Consider the following 20,377-nt stretch of genomic DNA (forward strand, 5'->3'; position numbering starts at 1 on the left):
CATAACAAAAAATCCAAATGAAATGACACACCCTTTCCGAAAATTTTAATTCCCAAACACACTTCCATTATGCACTATCTTTACAAGGATATATGATACATTAAAAGACAGAAAATTTACCCGCCTGATTCCGCTGCCCATGTGCGTGTATTTGAACCTTTTGCTTCATTGGTAGTCAATTCCAAGTGGCACTACTCTACTATCCACTAATTTCAGATACTTTGGCATGCTATTCAGAATTGCAATATTTTGTTATGCTACTTTTAATCCAAGCATCAACCAAACTTCCATCACCTGAACACCAGTAACAATAATTCGTAAGCTCTTAATTGAAGCTTCCATCCTAACTTTACGGCATAAGCTTTATTCATCACATTCAATCAGACAAGTCCAAGACCACCCAAGTACTCAGGCACAACGACCTTGTCCCTGAGCAACATTCAGTGGGGTGTATTAAACAAAATGTTCATGGAAAACCAAATCTTTTTTTGGTTACATATATAAACCGTTAAAACCAAATCATATGAATTAAATATTAATTTGAAAACAGTATTTAAATAAAATAAATAACACTTGATTTTTTTTTTGGTTTAAATAAAATAAGAGTTTAGGTTTTTTTTTTTTTTGTTTAGTAGCCTAGTGGCTGAAGCTCGCACATTTTAAATGTGGAGAAGTGAGGTGTCCAGAGTTTAAACCACGACTCCTGCATATATTATGCAATGTCCTTACAAGCTAAGCTCACGGGAACAACTTGTTACTCCGTCCCTAATTACAATCAGTCTTTAAAATAAAAAACTTGTCTCGAAACTTTACAAATTTTTAGATATACATAAAATGCTAACAAATACCTTTAAGACACTTGCTAAAAGGTCTAAAGAAGAAATTTTATCTTAACAAGTGTCATAGCACTTGTCAATATGACCTAAATATATTTATAATTTTTAATCAAATATATTCTTAGTAATACTATTAATTTGTCTAGTAGTTGAACTAGACTTAATTATATAATTTGAACGAGATTGTTCATTATTTCAATATAATATGAACCTATTTAAGAATTTTCATCATTTTGGACACGAGAGAAACACAATTTTTTGGTAGAACTGATTAATATATTTTAATCTGCTAGATAAACAATTTTATAAATTTTTATTTAAAAACTACTTTAATATCCCGTTTCTTAAGAGTGCGGAAAAAGAAAATAATTATAAGCCCATTTGCCAAACATTGTCAAAAGAGAGAAGGTGAGATTTTCAGATCATAACAAGAAGAAATCGCTCATTTTGTATTGTATATTGGTAATGAAAATGAACTCGCAAATTCATTGAACCCTCTCATGAGTGGTACTCGTAGCGTTGAGCATCGACACTACAATAAATTTTCATTTTTATTTTCATTTTTTCTGTCAAAACACGCATAAATACAAGGTAATCAGGCGATCTTTCAGTCAAAACATACATAAATGCATAATTAGTTTTTTCTGTTTTAATTTTTTTGTGTGTCTATAATGAGTATATTACGCAAATTCTGTATAGGGGTCAGGACCATTCAACAATCAAGCAAGATCGTCATGTCATATGGACAAAAAGTACATTCGGAAATTCAGAGTTGTTGATAGTCTACTAAACTATTTATAAAAGTTAATGGCTGTTATTTTTACCATTTTGCCCTTCCTAGGGGTATTTTCGTAATTCATTTATTGGACTTGCATATGGGTATATATATCACAATTTTGGTTCTTCTCTCACTTTTCTTCCTTCTTCCTCCCATTTCTCTCTCGGCCCTCTCACTCTCAACCCCAAAATTCTACAATCCTCACCCAAACCCCATGAAAATCATCATGCAAACTCATTTTTGAAACCCTCATGATGGATTAATCATCATCAAGACTCAATCCTCTTCTCCTCTTCCTGTTCTGTCCAAACTGAACCCTAACCCCATCCTTCAATCTTTCAATTCATTATGTGCTGGAATTCCACCTTCTATCAACTAAAAGAGATGAAAAGAAATGAATAATCACACATGTATGGCTTGATTCATGGAAGTTGGAAGCTTGGTTAATGGGGTTTATGGGTTCGGTGGTTGAACCTTAGAGAGAATAGAAGATGAAATTCTCCCCTTTTTCTACTCAAGTTGTTGTTTTCTCAGCATAATTTTCGTTGGAAATTCATAAAGTATGAATTTTTTCCCTTTTCACTTTCTGGGTCATCTTCATATACACTCAATTCAGTGTTATTGTTAATCAAATTGTTAATTATGTTGTTAATGTTGTTGTTGATATAATTGATCAATTGAATTGTTAATTTTTTTATTTAATTCTGTGATTTTGATTGTGTAGGTATGAAGAGGGTTAGAGAAACTGTTGAGGAGCTTCTTGATGTTAGTTTTCTTTTCTTCAAATACTTTGAATAAAAAAGTTTTGATTTTTCCATTGTTTTGCTTTACATTGAAAAAAAGTTTTGATTTTATTTGTTTTTCAGGTTTATGAAGCGAATCTGTCTAATTTTTCTGATATTCTGAATTGGGCTATTGCAGTAGTAAAATGAGATTGAAGAGGGTTGTTAGGGTCAGAAAAATTTAATTTAGTTTAATGCAAATATTTATTTTGAAGATGTAAATTGAGAGTTAATATGATTCTTCATGTTATATCAGTATTATACATATTTGGTGAGTTAGAGAATTATGATACTATTCTCTATGAATTTCCATATTTGAGGTAAATGTTTAGTGATTTTACTTTGCATCTCTTCCCTTATTGTCCTGTTTGTTGAATTCTTGCTTATGGATTTTTGCCATTATTGCTATTTAAATCAATTAAGAAATGATGTATATGTATTATTGTTGCTTACACTTTATATTAATACAAACAATAATCTTATGTTTTTCTGACTTTAATTGGTAAACTGCCAGTCTCTCTGGTGGTCATGTGGTAGGAAATTTCTCTCCCTATGAAGCTTTTGCCATTGGTGGAACGAACAGTGTGAGAGGCTATGAAGAAGGCGGTGTGGGCTCTGGGCGATCGTATGTTGTTGGTTCTGGAGAAATTTGTTTCCCTATGGTACTTTAATTTTATTAAGCTTTTTTCCTGCTCAATTAGTTTAGCTTCTTATGTGTGTTTATGCTAATCCTAATTTTCAAGATACTCACTTGATTCGACCTGGCTGAATATGAAATTTGTTGCTGAATTGAGTGATTTCTTAGTAGAGACTAGAGGCATGCTTTTGAAATACAGAGAATAAAGTAGAAGACTTCGTGAGTCTTCACTGTTTCTATTTGCAGATGAAGCCATTAGAATGTGTGATATTTTCTGACTATGGAACTGATCTTGGATCAGGCTCGACTGTCCCTGGTAGGTCTTTATTTCATTTATATTATTTTTTGAACTGAAGTTCATTTAAATTAATTGATCACCCATATGCACATAAGTACTATTATCGACATGAAAAGAGTTAATTTTGTGAAATTGGGTGGGTAGGAATTAAGCTAAAGGTGATATATTCATGTTAACTTCTCTTAAGTGTACTAAAAGTATATAAAGTATTAGGGTTGAAGCCTTCAAATTTGTATGAACAGAGTAGCATTCATTAGCTGTTACAGGTATGGTATCGTTTTTGCTTATATTCATGTGATTTCTGGAGGTGCAAAATTTAACTCTAGCAATATGTAATTAACTTGAGTTTATGCTTTGAAAGAATTAAGAGTGATCCATTCTAAATTACTTCAAAAAATTTCAAAGCTTTTAGAGCAGTTCAAAAAATTACAGAGCTTTTAGAGAAGTATGTTATTATTGAATTGATACTTGGTTGTAATGGATTAGTATGGGTTGGGGACCAATGTTAAAGCCAAAGACGACATGGTAGTAGATCAAGTGAACAATTTTTGTTGATATGTAGTATTTCCCAATCTTACTTACTTTTGTGTGCCTTTAGTTAAATCTTAATTCTTGCAATTCCTGTCCAGGTAAAATGAAGCACTGGGAGATGGTAGATGTATTGAAATTGTGACTCTAACAAATTATACTATCTTCAAGTAAGATCAATCATATGATTTTTGTTTCTTTATATTTATGAAAATTGAGTATATGATTTTTGCTAGAGAGCTATGAATAGATGAAAGCAGTAACAATGTCTCTGAAAATGAATCTGATGCCCAATGTTAGCTAGATGAAACCTTCAATTTTACAAATGCTTCTACTGTTGGAGCTACAACTGTTAGAATGAGTAAACATGGTTTTGAAAGATAGACATGGCAGAGCTTTCATTATCCATCATTATACTTTTCTACAACAAATAAAAATTAGAAGCAATTTTCCCTCTATCTCACTGTGTTTGGTTCTCATTTGAATTATCCATAACAGGCGTAAAGATATTATATTTTCAAGTGTAAATTATTTTTTACTACCTACTCTTATATATTTGTTGGGTTGCAGGAATCCATCTTTGTAGTTTTTGGCACCATACTTTATCATCAGTGAAGGTTCAAGGTGCATTAAAGTATAAATGACTTCATAATTGTCTCTCTTAGTCAAACAATATTAGTTGCTTTGACAGGTTTCTTTCCGCTTCAGGTATTTCACTTTTTACTCTTTCCTTTTTTGTTGTTCTGATGTTGTTTGAGTGCATTTTGTCTCATTTTGTTGTGTATATATTTTTTGTCAGGTGTTTCTTTTTTAGAATTTGAGGCAGTGGAGGGGAACCTCAAATCTTGTGCAAAATGAGAAGGAGAAATTTGAGAAGCAGATTTTGTTTGAAAAAGTTTACACAGTCAAGTAATTCAGAACTGAATAAATCGGATTCAATATTCAAACTCTAAATGTGAGCGTGGTTGGATTAAGTTTATTGTTAATGATTTGGTTTTGGATTTTAGATAGTCAAATATATGACTGAAGTTTACACAGTCAAGTGATTCAGGACTTTTAATCAATTAATAAATTATATCTAAAATTCAAACTTGAAATGTGGCCATGGTTTAGATCGATCAATTGTCGCAACATCATCATTAATCGACTGCATAGAATCTAAATCTCATTGTTATATCATTGGCTTACTTCATTTTGTATGTTTGAAGGACCCCATGATGTCAGAATTAAAATGAAGGCTGTTGGAATCTGTGGGAGTGATGTTCACCACCTCAAGGTAGATAGTTTTTCTGTTACATCTGATTATTTTTTTCAGGATCAATTTCTCGCTCCGCAATGAACTATATGTCTCTGGTTTACTTCATTTTATTTGGTGATTTGGAAATTGATTAAGGATGTTAATTGTTTTTCTGACTCATGGATTGTTGAATGCAGTGAGCTTGGGGATCTTGATGCCTTTAGGAGCTGTGATTGCAAGGTACTTGAAGGTGTTCAAAACAGCAGACCCTGCTTGGTTTTACCTTCATGTTACATGCCAATCAGCTGCCTATATAGTTGGTGTTGTTGGATGGGGTACCAGTGTCAAGCTGGGAAGTGACTTAGCTGGTGTTACATATTCAACTCATAGAACACTCGGGATCATCCTCTTCTGCCTTGGAACCCTTCAGGTATGACATTACATGTTCATGTTCATGATTTGTTTACATGTAACATTTTAAATTGTATACGCGATAACTGTTACAGTTGTGTCGCGATAATTGATATTGCAGAAAATCAGTTAAATATAGCTGACGCAACTTCAACTGTTGTTGACGAGTAGTTTCTTAAACTATAAACTACTAACGTACAAGGTTTTGAATTGTGGCTGTGGAAACTGTTGCAATCATTGATATTATAGAGAATCACAGTAAATGTGACTAATGCAACTTCAATTGTTGTTGTGAAAATATAAGAAAGCAATGATGCTGCAACCAGATTGCAGTGTCGAACTTTTTTTTGATAATGTGACTAATGCCTCTTTTGAATGCTATGTTATGCTACTAATAATTGAAATGAAATTATCAGAAATTTCTGCTACTGAATACAGGTTTTTGCTCTGTTATTACTGGAACCTTTACCATTGGGGTGTCGGATACGCAACTATAACCATCAGCATCGTCAACATCTTTAAAGGGTTTGAGGCCTTGGAGGTGTCTGCAGCGGATCGCTACGATAACTGGAAGCATGCATACACCGGCATTATTGCAGCATTGGGTGGCATTGCTGTACTTTTGGAAGCTTACACATGGATCATTGTGATCAAGGGGAAGAAATCAGAGAACAAGTTGCAAGGAATGAATGGAACAAATGGTGATGGATATGGTTTCTATAATCCGATCAAACCTTCTTTAACTAGCTATCACTATGGCCACCATCATCAAAGGTACTCTTCAGACTCTCCTATCAGCTGGTGAGGTTGAGAACAACTCATTAGCCATGTCTGATAACACTTCAAACATGCCCGTGGCTGCTTGTGAAGCTTCAATTTATACAGGTGATTTCTTACCTCCTAAAGTCTAAAACTTCTTTTTGTTCATAATTATTAATCTTTTACCTTTTTTCAAGCTTTTGTTTAAATTTATGGTTGAATGCTTTGTGTTTTATTTTCTTTACTCCAATTTTTTTCTATAAATGCTAGAAGAAAAGTTTGTTTTGAGCATTTTCTTTCATCTTGCATTTGTGTTGTGCGTTTCTCAATTCCATTCCAAAACTTACAGGAGCTAATTTTTCGTATTTTCTCAATCCTTTTCTCTCTTTTTTAAAGCATAATTCTATTTCTCTTTTCTCATCTAATGTCTCTCTTTGTTTTGCCTTTTTTTCTCTTCAGATCACTTCCATCAATAGCTGCAAGTACATGTTCACTTCCACTGTTGACTTTCTCTCCATTAACGGGTGAGTGGAAAGTCATAATGTTCCATCATGTTCACATTACTACAGAAAATTAGTAACAAACACCCATTCTCTTTTTTCAGCTCTATTTCTATCTGAAAAGGCACCTTTTAATTTTCCTGGCTTCATTATAATGTGTATTGGAATCGCTTGGGTAAGAACTTACTTTAATCAAAGTTCTCCATGCTCTCTATTTTTATTTCTTTTTTATAATACTGTTGAATATTTTGTCCATATTTGTATGATTCTTTCTTGTCTGATTATATGGCAATTTATATGATTAATTTTTGTTTGCAGATGGTATCTTTTGTTCAGAGTATGATGCTTAGAGTGGTTCCTTCCATTTTGAGATAGATGGACATAGTTGATCAGAAATCTAATTAAAAGATATCCTTCTTTATCTATAGAAACTTTTTCTTTAATTGTGCTTCTGATGAGGAAGAAAGGTGTTGTTGAATAAGCATACTCTCACAAGTATTGATAAGCTTTTCTAGCTTCATACTAAGAAAGAAGAAGGAACACGATAATATGGTGGTTTTCTTCGAGAGTTATGATTTCGATTATTGATCTCGAATCATCTTATTCCTTCTATGATATGCCTGGCATTATGAGCCAAATGCCGCCACTGCCTGTTGCCATTAACGAGGATCTTTCAAGAAGCATTTTGCCTAATAGAATTTAGGTAAGTTCTTGGTCAGATTTAACTGTTATCTTGCATTTTTATTTTGAATCTTTACAATCATGTTTCCATTTTTTTTTTGTGTCCAAGTGCATTATTTAATGAAATTCATTGTCAAATTAACAATAGAATAGATTCAACCAACCACACTATGTTTCAATTAATTGATTTACCTAATTAGTTTGGAAGTTTGAATGCATCCTTGCTGTCACACCTCTTTATCCTTCCTAATAAGTTGAAATTAGTGTGGTTTTTCAATTTGGAAATGTTCAAGTGCAGCCATATTTTTGGCTGAATGAGATAGTATGAGCTAATAATCACGGTTTCTATATATTAAGTGTAGTTGCTGTCAGCCTGTCACCACTCACCGAGCATCTTTCTCGACAGTGATGTCTTAATAAATTCTTAACCTTTTTTAAAATGATTTGCATATTCATTATGCATTTTGGTATACACATTGTATCAGACTTTTTCCTTTGAAAAAATTATATGAGAAAACATGAATATTTTGTCATTATAGTTGAATAAAATATCATATACAAATATTATCACAATAGAATTTTTATACTAGCAGTATTTTTGATCTAGCAGGTACTTAATTCTGTAATTGTAACTCTTCATTCCAAGTTTAAACACCATCGTACACTTTCTTGCATATCACTTTTTGCAAGTAAACTATAGCTCAAAATTAAAGCATGTTTTGGAATGGCCAAGCTGCTAATGAAAGACAGAAGTAGAACAAGCACAAATGTTAGAGGGACAATGGGATATTTGGCACCAGAATGGCTCAAAAATGCACCTATCACTGCAAAAGTGGATTGCAAAAGTGGATATCTACAGCTTTGGTGTCATGTTGCTTGAAATCTTATTTTGTAGAAGGCACATTGAGTTGCATCAAGTTGAAGATGGAACAGAAGGTGGTGATGACATGATACTTATAGATTGGGTTCTATATTGGGCAAAAGAGGGGAAACTAAGAGACATTCTTAGCCATGATGTTGAAGTCGTTAATGATTTCATTAGGTTTGAGAGAATGACTATGGTTGGACTGTGGTGCTTGTGCCCTAATCCAACTATTAGGCCATCTATTGCAAAGGTGTTGCAGATGTCGGAAGGAGATTTTGAAGTTAGTGTTCCACCATTGTTTGATGGAAAAATTTTGTAACCAATTCTTGCTCTTTATTTTATGTTTAATACAAGACTATCAATAATTATAAGTCACGAAATATATTTCGGGTTTTTCATGGCTAAGCCTTTTTCTCTTTCTCCTATCAGTTAATTGTAAGCTAAAACTTCTCTAATAACAGAGCAAACATACTTTGTGGTCCTTAAATATGTGAGAGGTTGTCACAATAGTATTTGATCGTATAAAAACATACATATATGCATCTTTCGTCAATCAGTTTGGTTATCAATGTATCTTTCATCGATTAATTTAATCCTCAAATGTAGCTTTCATTAGTGAAATTAATCCATAAAAGGGTTAAATATACCAACTTTTTGTTTTAGTCCCTCTAATTTTTCTTCAACTTTTTGAAATTGACTGAAAAAATTGCAACTCACACCAACATGGATTCAATGAGGAACCTCTTTATCACTGGTGTTGCCCTTTTCTAAATTCTAAGGTCATTTTGTTCTTTTAATTTCAAACATATTTATTATTCTTTTCATTCATTTTCAACACTTTTAAGAGCTACATGACTTGCACTTAGGGTCCTTGATCCATTTCCTTATACCACAAAACGATTCATTGTTTTTTTTTTTTTAAAGAGATGATCATTGCTCTTGGATGCTTCTAATGTTTGGTTGTCCATTTTCCATTTTTCAACTCAAACTCAAGGTGGTCGATCAAGTGCAAACTTATCAAACACCATGGGTTTGTCTCAGATTAGTCAACTGTATTTTGATCAGCAGGGATGTACTATGAGATTTCTAATTGACTACTTTCTCTTCATCAAAGATTTAGAGCTCCATATGTTTGGTCCTAAATATGAAGCACTGCATTATGTAATAAGGATATGATACTTAGGTTGTCGCAAGGAGTTTGGAAATTCACTTTTAAACTCAGTAATCAAGGACGGCATCCACAAAATTTCTGCAACGCAATGTTGCTGTATTTTGACAATTTATTGTTTTAGTAGCGACTCAGGTTCAAATACTAATAAATTTTAGCAATAAACAATAAATTTTAGCAATAAACAAATTTTGGTAAATATTTCTAATGTCTGTGGAATATTCAGTAATTTGCTCATTTTTCCTTCGTAACAAATTTTTTAAAAGATATGTTATAAGCATGTAATATCTATGTTCGCAATCAGTTCACTTTTAAGCGTTAACAAATGTGAATTCCAACAAAATTATCCGAAAAAAAGCAATCCACCCCGTGCGAAGCACGGGTTGACAACTAGTTTACCCATTAAAAGGAGTTTTAAGAGGACATGGTGCAATCAAATCTAATTAAATGAATCCAAAAGAGCTCATCACCAAATGATATAAAAGAAATTTGAAGATCAAGCCTCCTTAAAAAAAGTACTACTATTTGATAATACATACATGCACTGTTGCAGATTTTAAGATGAGAGGGTTTGCTTAAACTTACGAATCTTTCCTTTCTCGGTTTTACAAAAACTAATAAAACCATTTCCTGTGCCCTAACACTTTCATAGTCCATCATCACATTTCGCAAAACACACACAACCTTTCTTTGTAGGATCTAAGACAACCATGTGAGAAATTGTAAGTCTAATTTGATCATATGGTATATAGCTATCTAACATGTTATGCTAATTTTTGGGAGAAACAAAAGTTCCAGAGGCCTAATTTTTTTTTTTTTTTTGAAGCAGCAGAGGATTTTTATTTATATAAATATAATTATAATATGAAGGGTTCAAGGGCTGCCCTAACTCAAATACACACAAAATGCAGAGAGTCAAATCAGAATAGAAGAAACTAGATTACACCCACCAGCTTACACACTATAGAGATTAGAGACTACAACCTTAATAAACAATTGAGAGGATCCACCCACTATTATAAAGACCCCTTCCTCCTCTCACCCTTGGTGGTAACCATTTCCATGAGTCCGCCTTAATATGCTCCACAAAAACTGGAGCCTCGACAACTGAGTTAGAAAAGATACAATCACTCCTTTTCTTAACTTGAGGAGTTAAAGAAACAAACGCTGAAAAGAGCTGAGACAATTCTCCCACGTTTGCAGCCTTAAATAAACCCCATGACCACTACGACCTCAATTAAAAAATCAAGTATGTTTTGTTAGGCAGGACATATTATTGTATAATTTTAACACTAGCTTGTATGTTATACTGTACAAGTACAACAACGGATACATTAAAAATTGATGTCTTTAACAAAAATAATCTTTTATTAAAGAATATACTATAGTTATATTATAAGGCTAGAGATCCAATAGCCAATAACAGATTGAGGAGGGGGGAGACCCTTATATCCTCACATTGGCCCAAACTTCTACAATATATGTGTAATAGCTCTTTTAAAATAGTTGTGCCCCACAGTTACATAATTCCCAGGACTAAATTTATTTGAAATTACTTTTAAGCTCAAATAACTTTTTAGCCCCTGTAATATACACATCTTTGGTTTAGTTCCTACATAAATTCATGTCAGATTAACCCTGTGCCATAGGAAACATACTGTTTTGGTTTTAGTCCCTGTAATATTTGTCCGCATCGAAATCGGTCCCTTGGTAGTACATGTTCTAGAGACTAAAAACAATATATTCCACATATTACATAGATTAATATCAAGATGAACAAATATTACAAGGACTGCAACCCAAAAACAAGGGCCAAAAGCAGCTTCATTTTCATACTCCAGAGGCTCAAACCGGCAAGAATTTTTATAGGGAGTAAAGCCAGAATTTATGTATATCATAGGATTAAAAAGATATCTAAGTCTACGACTGGAAAATAGATGTGTCTAATTCTGTTATGCTACAGTGACGCTATTTGAAACACATTTTTATATTTAGTATATCACATAAAAATAATGATTTTTTCATATCCATGTAAGCTATAGCACTACAATGCCGCTATTTGACAACACTATTTCATATGAGACTACACACCAAATTCTAATCAAGATGATCCTCCATCCTTAAAACTTAAGCTATTGGATCAGATTTACACAAGACCATGCTTGCACCATACATTAGATGAAGTCCTAATATATTATGTTAACTTTTTCTATCATCCATTATATGCCATGGGAATGCCACACAAGGTCGAAAGAAATTACAATGTCAAACATCAATCTCAAAAAACAAAATGAAGTGAAACAATACTTTCTTTGCATTTCTAAATTACAGAGAAAATACATGTCACCCACAATAATGAAATGCAATTCCAACAGATCTACATGATCTCCTACCCTACTAATTAGTTGAGATCCATAAATCAACAATTGCAACAGTTTTAAGTTAGGCGAATAGCATTTTATATTACAAAACCAACTTTGAAGGGCATTTAGACAACATTAACACTCTAGAATCTCAGTAGCATCCAAGGAACTAGACAACTACAAAATGTGCCATTAACAATAATTGAAAGAAACACGGCAAGAAACAAAAATGTAGAATTTTGCATACAAGTTAGCAGTAGCTTAACTCGTACCCTTGCGTGAGTAATGTAACCTTCTTCTCAAGTCGAATCATCTTCTCCTTCCCATCATCCAGCTTACTTCTCACATTCTCAAATTCATTCTGCAAAGCTGCTAGCTTCTCTGCGTTTCCAGCAACACTTGATAGACCATATGTGTTGCGGGTATCAAAGTACATTAAATCATTAATGCATGTTGTATGTGCTTCAACAAAATCCTCGAGGGAATCATTTTCATGCCCCATTGCCTCACGAAGATACTGGGCTTCATCTTTTATCAACTGATCAGCCTATTGAGAACAACAGATAAAAATAAATAACAGTCAACACAGATATTATCATTCATCAACGTACAAGCTCATCTCCATAGTCAAATTTAAGGAGTCAAATAATAATTAACAAGCAGTTTGGAAGTTTGTATTACTATCATTCGGCGAATTAAGGTAAATAGGGAATACATGTTGTAAAAGGCAATTGAAGAATCACTTGTTACAAAAACGAAAGAAATAGAGAACAACAATTGCGAGAAACTAAAACTAACTTCAACCTAATTAATCAAATGATTATAACTGAAAAAAAACAAGGACGATACAATACATATTACATACCACCATAATATGCAACTAGCTCATAAAGGAGATGATACACAAATTAAAAAGATGTCCAAATTTTTTCTATTTAATTTTTACATAAGATTCCAGTGGTTTCAAAGGCGTGAAAAGGGGTTTCAGCATAAAAATGATGATGCCAAGTAATTAATAATCGGACAAAGTACTAATAATTTCAAGGTCAAGATCATCAGAAAAAGCATTATCTATATGAAAAATCACGTTGTGTACCCCCAAAGGGTGAAAAGGTGAACAAGCTACTTAGTAGCAAATGAAGAAAAGCGAATTAAAAGGCATAAAAATAAAATTAAAGGTGAGCAGATAAATTAGTAAAAACATACAGATTTCATCTCGTCCTCCTGATAATCTTCTATGACAGGGATAGCAGGCCCATTTGCTGCTCGTTTGGATCCTTTCTCTCTCTCCTTATTTGCTATCTCCTCACGCGGATACTTAGCATTGTCATGCTCCAGTAAGGCTAGAAGCTCCTTTCTTATCATCTCGTCGGCTTGCTCAATAGGGGTTGGTGGAACAAATGAACTTTTGTCTCCGTCAGCTCTTATCAAGGAGTTCCTAATAAGCTCCAGAGATGCTGGAGGAGGCCTAGGAAGTTCCCTTTGAATGACTTTTGATCGTTTTCTAAGTAATGCCTTCTGCCGTGCCTCTTCTTCTGCCTTTTCTCTAGCCATTCTATCAGACATATCCTCTTCAATCTTCTCCTCGGGCTCTTCAGCATCTTCTTGAATTGGTTGCATCACTATCTGGTACTCATTTTTAGGCTGTGGAAGGCTGCTTAAACCAGAGCGCAGACTTTTTTTCATATCAGCTTGTCTCCGTAGCTCGAGTCTAGCACTATCACGCATCTCCATATCTTCATTGATATGTAGCTCATCCCTGAGAGGAGTTCCCTTCGGAGTCATGCCAAAAGAAAAACCATCCCTTGCCGGCGCCATACCACTTCTGGGAGTAAGGCCTGCACTTCCAGGGGTTGCAGAGGGAGTCAGCAGTGGGATTGGAATGTGAATTTCCTTTTTCTTAGGAGTGACCCCAGAAAAATCTGAAGGATGCAACTCCGGGTTCTCTCCTCCTAACAGTGGTGTCTGAGACTCCCTCAGCCTGGCCAAATTTTCAGCTTCCATCATGATAGCATCTCCTTTACTAGCTGGTGTTCTCTGAGGAGTTCTTAAAGGAGTCATGGCTTGGTTGGGTGTCTGTGGATAATTAGGGAGAAGAGCACGAGTAGCACTGCTACCTTCGGTGAGTTCATCGCTGCCCACAAGGTCAATGGCATAACCCAACTTGGCAATTTCATCCAATTCTTGATCGGAAATCTGAGGTGGTGGAAGCATCAGTTTTGATCTCTTTCTAACTGTTTCTGGGTCATTCAGCTTCTTGGCATGCAGAATAGCAGCCGGGGCATCTTGCCTCTCTGCAATTTTATTCCTTGCAACGTCTTGCTTTCTCAACTGAGCCTCAACATCAATCCTTCTTTTCCCCTCAAGTTCTTCTATAGTAGTAGGGAATACATGCTGCTCCACCTCCCTATCCTCATCAGCAACATCAAAATAACCCAGAGGAGGCCTCTTCTCAAACGGAATTTCTGCATTATAATCAATCCCTCTCCTTTTCCTCCTCCGCTGCCTTATATCAATCCCAGCAGCCTTCAATTCTCTCTTTTTCTGTAAAGAAGCAAGCCTCCTCGCTTCCTCAAGCTGTTTCTCCCTAGCTTTCCTTTTTGCTTTTTTACCTTTCGTGTTAGCCAACCGAGCACATGCTTCTGAAAGCATCTCCTTCTCATACTCATCCATATCAACAGGATCGGGTCGTGCAGGCTTCGATTCAGGATTCGGATCAATCTCCCCTGGACGCAATTTCCTAGGGTCATCACCAGGATCATAGTTATCGTCCTTAACACAAGCGGCGTCAAGGAGTTTCTCATACCGTTCAAGACACTGCGAAGGAGTACGACCCACAATGGTAGCACTAATGGTTCTCCAACTAATGGTTCTCCACTGAGTAGGCGTAAGCTTAGCAAGATGAAGTAGCTTCTCATCCTCTTCTCGAGTCCACTCAGTCTTCTTAATGGAAGGATCTAACCACTCATACCAACGAGCTTTACACTGTTTTGCAGATTTGCAAACGAGTAGGGACGAGATATGAGCCCACTGATTTTTACCATATTTCATAACAGCAGCTTTCAGGATTTCATCCTCGGTGTTTTTCCAAACACCTATGCTCATTTTGGCAACACTTTATTTGTATTCCTCTCACGAAACGGGTTGAACCGGAAAAACCACAGTGCAGGAGACTCGTTTACTGCAACAGAAAGAAATATATAAACAGAAATCAATTATAATTGCTGAAAAACACAAATTGAGAGAAGCAAGAGATTGATACAAGTAGCTAGGGTTCTGATATGGTGGTGAACTGATATGACAGTAGAAAGGGGTAGTCCCGAATTCGGTGATGTACAAGTAGAGGTCAAATGCAATCAAGGGTTGGTTTGGAACAAAAAAAAAAAGAATAGTATAGCGGCCAAAAACAAACAATGACAACCTCAAATTCCAAAAATCAACTTCTGGGTCGGCCAACGAAATCCAATTGTTTAGGGTGAGCGGAAGAGAGGGAATAGGAAACCCTAGAAAATCGATTGTAATGGCTTAAAATCGCGTAATGTGCAGAAACAGCGAAATCAATGAATTGTAAGAGGTTAAAATCGCAGAATACGAAGAAAACACAAATTGAGAGAAGCAAGAGATTAATACCTGCGGTTTGGTGAAGACGACGATGCGGCGGTGAATGAGAATTCAAGAGCGCGAGATAGATAGCTAGGGTTCTGATAACAGAGTAAGGCCCTTTTTGGTTTGGTTTCACGGTGGAGAGTCTCTATTTTCGTAATCTATACTATATATACATTTTGGCCTGCTTTTTTTTTTTCTTTCCAAAAATACATATTAACAAAACAAATAAATATGAATAAATTTAAATATTAAAACAAACGTAACAAACACGATATGTATGTATGATTTTTTTTCTCCTTCAAAAAAAAAATGTATGTATGATTTTTTTCCTTTATCATTTAAAAAAAAATGTAACAAACTATATGAGTATATTTATACTTACTTTTTTATTTTCCAATTATACCTTTAAACAACTTTTTCTATAATATAGATGTTTGTTGGTGTCATTAAAAAAAGAGTTCACATTATATTTTTTTGTTATATTGTTGGTGTCATTGAAATAGATAATAATGGTTAGTTTTGTTTGTTATAGCTTGAAACAACAAACATTTATATTTTTAGTTTTAATCAAAATCAAAATTTCATAAAAAAGAATACCGTTCATAATTTTTAAACGTTAGCACAATAAAAAAAGTGGAAAGATCAAATTTTTTATTGATCCTTGGAAGAGTAATTCTTCCCTTTGGCTTGGCGCTGGACAAGTTTTCGTTTGCTGAGAAAGAATTATTTTCAACATTAAGATTTAAGGCTACCTCAGTGCTGGGATCAGCCATTTGCATTCCGAAGAATATTAATAATATTATCTTGACAAATCTTGCATCATACACAAGTTAGTTTTCACAATTGGATCAATAAATTTCACCATTAGATTAAATGAAATATGATGCGACTTATTGATCTAATAGTGAAAAAGACGCTTGTGCATGGTGCAAGGCGATTTTACATATGCATTTAAGAATCTCGATGGTGCAAGACCAATTTGTTTGCGTATTTAAGAATCTTGACGGAACATCATGAAATAAAAATTGATAAATTTTATCTAGTCATCTAGATACTCGATCTCTTACAAAGTATGCATGCTAAGTCAACAGTTAAATATTTTTTTTAGATTTTGTATTTCTATAACTCAAAGGATGAAGAACAACAATGACAAGTGCACTTTTTGTTACCAGCTTACTATTTGCATTCCTAATTGCTAATCAATTCAAATGTGTGTATGTATTTGCTCATTGGTAACTTTTCCAATATTCATCTTCCCACCTCTCAACTCGGTTGATTAAATTTTGTTTTGTTGCATAAAAAATCCTAAGTGATGTGGGATCAAATGGAGGAGGCAAGGGGCAAGGGTCTTTTGTAGAAGGTTCCCTAACCATGGATTCACTCATAAATTTCTTCTCCACCGAATATGATCTTGTGCAAGCCATGGTCTCCGGGCACAGCTCCACGGCTCCTTCAGGAACTCTTGGCTCAAACTTGAGAAGCTTGGAATATTCATTTAGCAAATGGAACATATAGTCATAAATGTAATCCATGTTGAGCTCTTCTTGAATAAACTTGCTCCCGGCTTTACCAATTTCCTGTACCTGTCAAGTTAGTAGTGGTACACGTTATTATCTACGTTTTAAACAAAGATATGCAACCATGATCAATGACGCGACCAGGGCCGGTCCAAACCACAGGCTCACTAAATCTTAGGCCTGCCTTGCAATTACAATTGAGGTTGCCTCAAAAACATTTGACTAGGATTTTCCGCGATATAATATCATAACCACGATTTAAATCTTTACTACTGTCAAGAAGCATACACGGTATATGGACTTTTAAGACAAATGAATGACAAGGAATATCGAAAGATATGCGATGGAGTGAGACTCACTTTTTGCTCATGATTATTGCCCCAATCAACTGCATGTTTGATGGATTTGCATTTGTCAGTGTCCCTTATAGGCCAATAATGTTGCAATGGCTGTAGGCTTCTTGTGAAGAAATCGTAGTATCGAGGCTTCACTAATAGTGTAGGGGAATCACAGGCTAGAATGTATTTCTCACTCACAGACCACGCGTATCCTTCAATATAAACTTTGTATCTGATATCAAGGAAAATCAAATACATACATATTATATTAATTTAAATGTACATGATGAATTTTGGGATAAAAAATAGTAAAACATATGTGATCTGAGATTAAATGGAACTACCTATATGTACATTGGTCTGCCAAGTTTGAGTGATTGAATCCTTGTTCAGACTCTTTAATCCAATCCTACATATTTGTAACAAAATATCATCATTTTGTATACTGATATGTGTGTTATAACTTATCAGAAAGCCTTTAGATATGTCTGTACTGTACCTGCGTAAATAAACGGAGTTTCCAATCCTGTGCGGTTGAAACATTACAATTGAGGAAGTCTAGTCGTGTTGCGGCAGTATAAGGATTTCCTTTCCAATAAGCATAAGGTTCTCTGTCTTTCCATTTTACTCTTTTGTTCCCCTTTTTTATATCTTTCAGAAGATGTTCCCAAGGCCTTATATTAATCTCAGCCCTGAAATAAAACCATTGCATTTCATGAATTACTAAGAATAAACCATGAATTTAGTACTTAAACTATTACTTACTATTCAATTTAGTTTCTAAACTATATAAATATAACAAGGAATCCATAAAATATATAAAATATGTCAATTTAATTGTTGCTTCTAAGATGTAGGGAACAAAATTGACGGATTTTTATATACTTCAAAGACGAAATTGATGAATTTCATATATTTTAGAGACTAATTATATTTATATAGTTTATTTAAATACTAAATTGAAGAGATATAATAATGGTTTAGAGACTATAGTTTATTCAATAACTAACTAACTGGACCGTCGACATAACAAAGGTATGAACAATAATCACATTTTCTTGTCTGGGACTAAACATATATAACCACAAACTTTGAATGACAATGACCTACATTAATCAACAACTATATGGATCCAAATAACATAAAAATGGGGGGCCAAGCATGCTTCACGAGAATTATTAAAACAAGTAGAATTGTGTTTAGGAACATACATACCAACCCCAGAAGGACCAGTCAGGGAAAACAATATCCTGTGTCCACCGATCAGCACAGTAACCAAAAACAGGTGGTGGGTCCAAGCCCATGGGCACAACGGGCTTATCATTACAATCAAACATGAGTTCCAAGTCTGGAATTTTACCAGGGTACTTTCTCAGTAATTGCAGAATCCCCCAAACGGTGAAAACATCACGTGTTTGTATAGCTTCTTTGTTCTTGTATTTCTCTATATACCCTTTTCCATTTTTCACCACCAACCTAAAATGCGCCGTTTTCTTTGCTTTCTCCACCATTTCTCTCGTTATTCCTTTTTTCTTCCATGGTTTTAGATCCTCGTGAATCCATTTGAAATACTCCGGACATACCATGTTGTTTTTCGTTGTTTTTAACGTTGTTGTCGTCGGATAATTACTGCTTGAACATGTTTGGTTCTTGATGGTACAATTCAGTATTGTTGGTTGAAACTTTTTGCTCTGTTTTATTTTTTCATTCTTCGTAGGAACATTTGCTGCTACTAAGGTTTGGTTTGCAACAGTGTTTGTTGTTGTTGTTGTTGTTGGTGGTTTGATATTAGTTGTTGTAGAAAGCGTAGACTGCATGAAATTAAGCCAAAAAATAGATTAAACTGTTTTTTTTTTTTTTTTTTAAACTCGATACCTGGCCACCAGGATCGAATAAGTTGTGGAAAAATCCCGCCATCTAATTAATGATGTATAGGCTGACCCAACACATGAATTGTTAGCAGAGGCTTGAGACCTAGAAAGGAGGTGTTCCTAGGTCTCAAGCCTTCACGAACGGGTCAACCCGATTAAGTAAATTACATTGTTAATTGAGGAAATTGTGTAGGGTGAAATAAATGATAATGAATGAGTGTAATTAAGCGGAAATTAACTAACCCTGAGGGAAGAGATGAAAGCAGCGGTGATGAGGATGAGGAGAAAGAGAAGAGAAGTGTAAAGAGTGGCAGGTGTCTTTCTGAGAAGAAGGTGTTGTTTCTTGAATTTCTTCATGAATGAATTCTGATGGAGTGTGGAAGTGGAAGCTCTAGGTAGCTGTTTTCAGTTAGAAGAAGGTCACTCCCAATCTCACATCACATTCATCCTTTTGAATTATTATTACTAATAAATAATATAATAAGACTTCAAAAGACCCTTAATAAAACAAAGAAGACTTCTTCCACTAAATTTTTTGGTGGTCCATTTTATTGACGCACTTAAAATAATATCTAGGTTAATTCATCGTTTCCTAAAAAAAAAAGTATCTAAGTTAATTCATTGTACTACATGAATTATGTGAATTAAGAGTGATTTACCTTTATAGTGACAAATAAAATTCGATGCTAAAATGAATGAGATGGAGATCACATGTTAAATGAAGAAGATGAAGAAATTTAATGTTTTTGAGATGAAAATAGTATTTGATTGTAAGGAAAAAAAAACCATTTTTAGGATACCTACATTACCCCTTGATGATTTGAGGGCAATTTACAAGTAAGATTCGATTAAGAAATGAAGGAGATGGAACTCGCAAGTTGAATGAAGGATATGAAAAGACAAAATTATTATTTGGAATTAAGTTAAAAGACACGAGAGTAATTTTGTTAATTATTTATTAATCTCCAAAAAAATTATACAAACTTGACAAAAGTAATTCTCTCCCTTACATTAAAATCTATGTTTATTCATCTCCCAAAATAAAATTATTACTATTTTAGTTTGTTTTTCTAAAGACAAACGGAGAGCACGCGATTAGGGATGTGAATAGACCAGATGGGCTTACAAGAGCCTACGACAGGCTAGGTCATGTTCTTTTCTTAAATATGGAATGCTTAGGTTTTTTTAGAAGTCTGTTTAGC

General features: G+C 34.3%; 3 protein-coding genes across 12 annotated transcripts; 1 reads left to right on the forward strand and 2 right to left on the reverse strand.

Annotated features, from left to right (window-relative positions):
* Nucleotides 1-1,746: 1,746 nt before the first annotated feature.
* On the forward strand, nt 1,747-8,717 carry LOC146919256 (outer envelope protein 80, chloroplastic-like). Of its 9 annotated transcripts, none has more exons than XR_015011403.1 (16): nt 1,747-2,174; nt 2,339-2,379; nt 2,481-2,566; nt 2,653-2,716; nt 2,911-3,058; nt 3,202-3,349; nt 3,961-4,029; nt 4,430-4,567; nt 4,659-4,814; nt 5,068-5,135; nt 5,294-5,526; nt 5,946-6,392; nt 6,726-6,790; nt 6,871-6,941; nt 7,085-7,469; nt 8,058-8,717. XR_015011403.1 is itself a non-coding variant. In XM_085712540.1 (15 exons), the coding sequence occupies exons 3-6, from the start codon at nt 2,631-2,633 to the stop codon at nt 4,002-4,004; spliced, it is 348 nt and encodes a 115-aa protein (XP_085568666.1). In that variant the 5' UTR covers nt 1,747-2,174; nt 2,339-2,379; nt 2,481-2,630; the 3' UTR covers nt 4,005-4,029; nt 4,430-4,567; nt 4,659-4,814; nt 5,068-5,135; nt 5,294-5,526; nt 5,946-6,392; nt 6,726-6,790; nt 6,871-6,941; nt 7,085-7,469; nt 8,058-8,717. The 9 variants fall into 9 exon arrangements, 1 of the variants encoding a protein (XP_085568666.1); XR_015011405.1 differs by having other exon boundaries at nt 3,280-3,349; XR_015011401.1 differs by lacking the exon at nt 2,653-2,716 and having other exon boundaries at nt 3,140-3,349.
* Nucleotides 8,718-11,771: 3,054 nt separating this feature from the next.
* Nucleotides 11,772-15,590, reverse strand: LOC146919257 (cell division cycle 5-like protein). Of its 2 annotated transcripts, XM_085712543.1 has the most exons (4): nt 15,474-15,590; nt 13,050-15,024; nt 12,281-12,390; nt 11,772-12,208 (listed from the first exon to the last, which is right to left on the reverse strand). In XM_085712543.1, the coding sequence occupies exons 2-4, from the start codon at nt 14,946-14,948 to the stop codon at nt 12,094-12,096; spliced, it is 2,124 nt and encodes a 707-aa protein (XP_085568669.1). In that variant the 5' UTR covers nt 14,949-15,024; nt 15,474-15,590; the 3' UTR covers nt 11,772-12,093. The 2 variants fall into 2 exon arrangements, with proteins under 2 accessions (XP_085568669.1, XP_085568668.1); XM_085712542.1 differs by having other exon boundaries at nt 11,772-12,390.
* Nucleotides 15,591-16,449: 859 nt separating this feature from the next.
* Nucleotides 16,450-19,628, reverse strand: LOC146919258 (uncharacterized). The gene is made up of 6 exons (XM_085712544.1): nt 19,419-19,628; nt 18,520-19,115; nt 17,804-17,996; nt 17,649-17,713; nt 17,326-17,536; nt 16,450-17,032 (listed from the first exon to the last, which is right to left on the reverse strand). Exons 1-6 carry the CDS (start codon nt 19,530-19,532, stop codon nt 16,676-16,678), a joined length of 1,536 nt encoding a protein of 511 aa, XP_085568670.1. The 5' UTR covers nt 19,533-19,628; the 3' UTR covers nt 16,450-16,675.
* Nucleotides 19,629-20,377: the final 749 nt, after the last annotated feature.

This window comes from Medicago sativa, chromosome 5 (assembly GCF_051527215.1).
Source record: "Medicago sativa cultivar Bolivia chromosome 5, Bolivia_mono, whole genome shotgun sequence".
Lineage (NCBI taxonomy): Eukaryota > Viridiplantae > Streptophyta > Magnoliopsida > Fabales > Fabaceae > Medicago > Medicago sativa.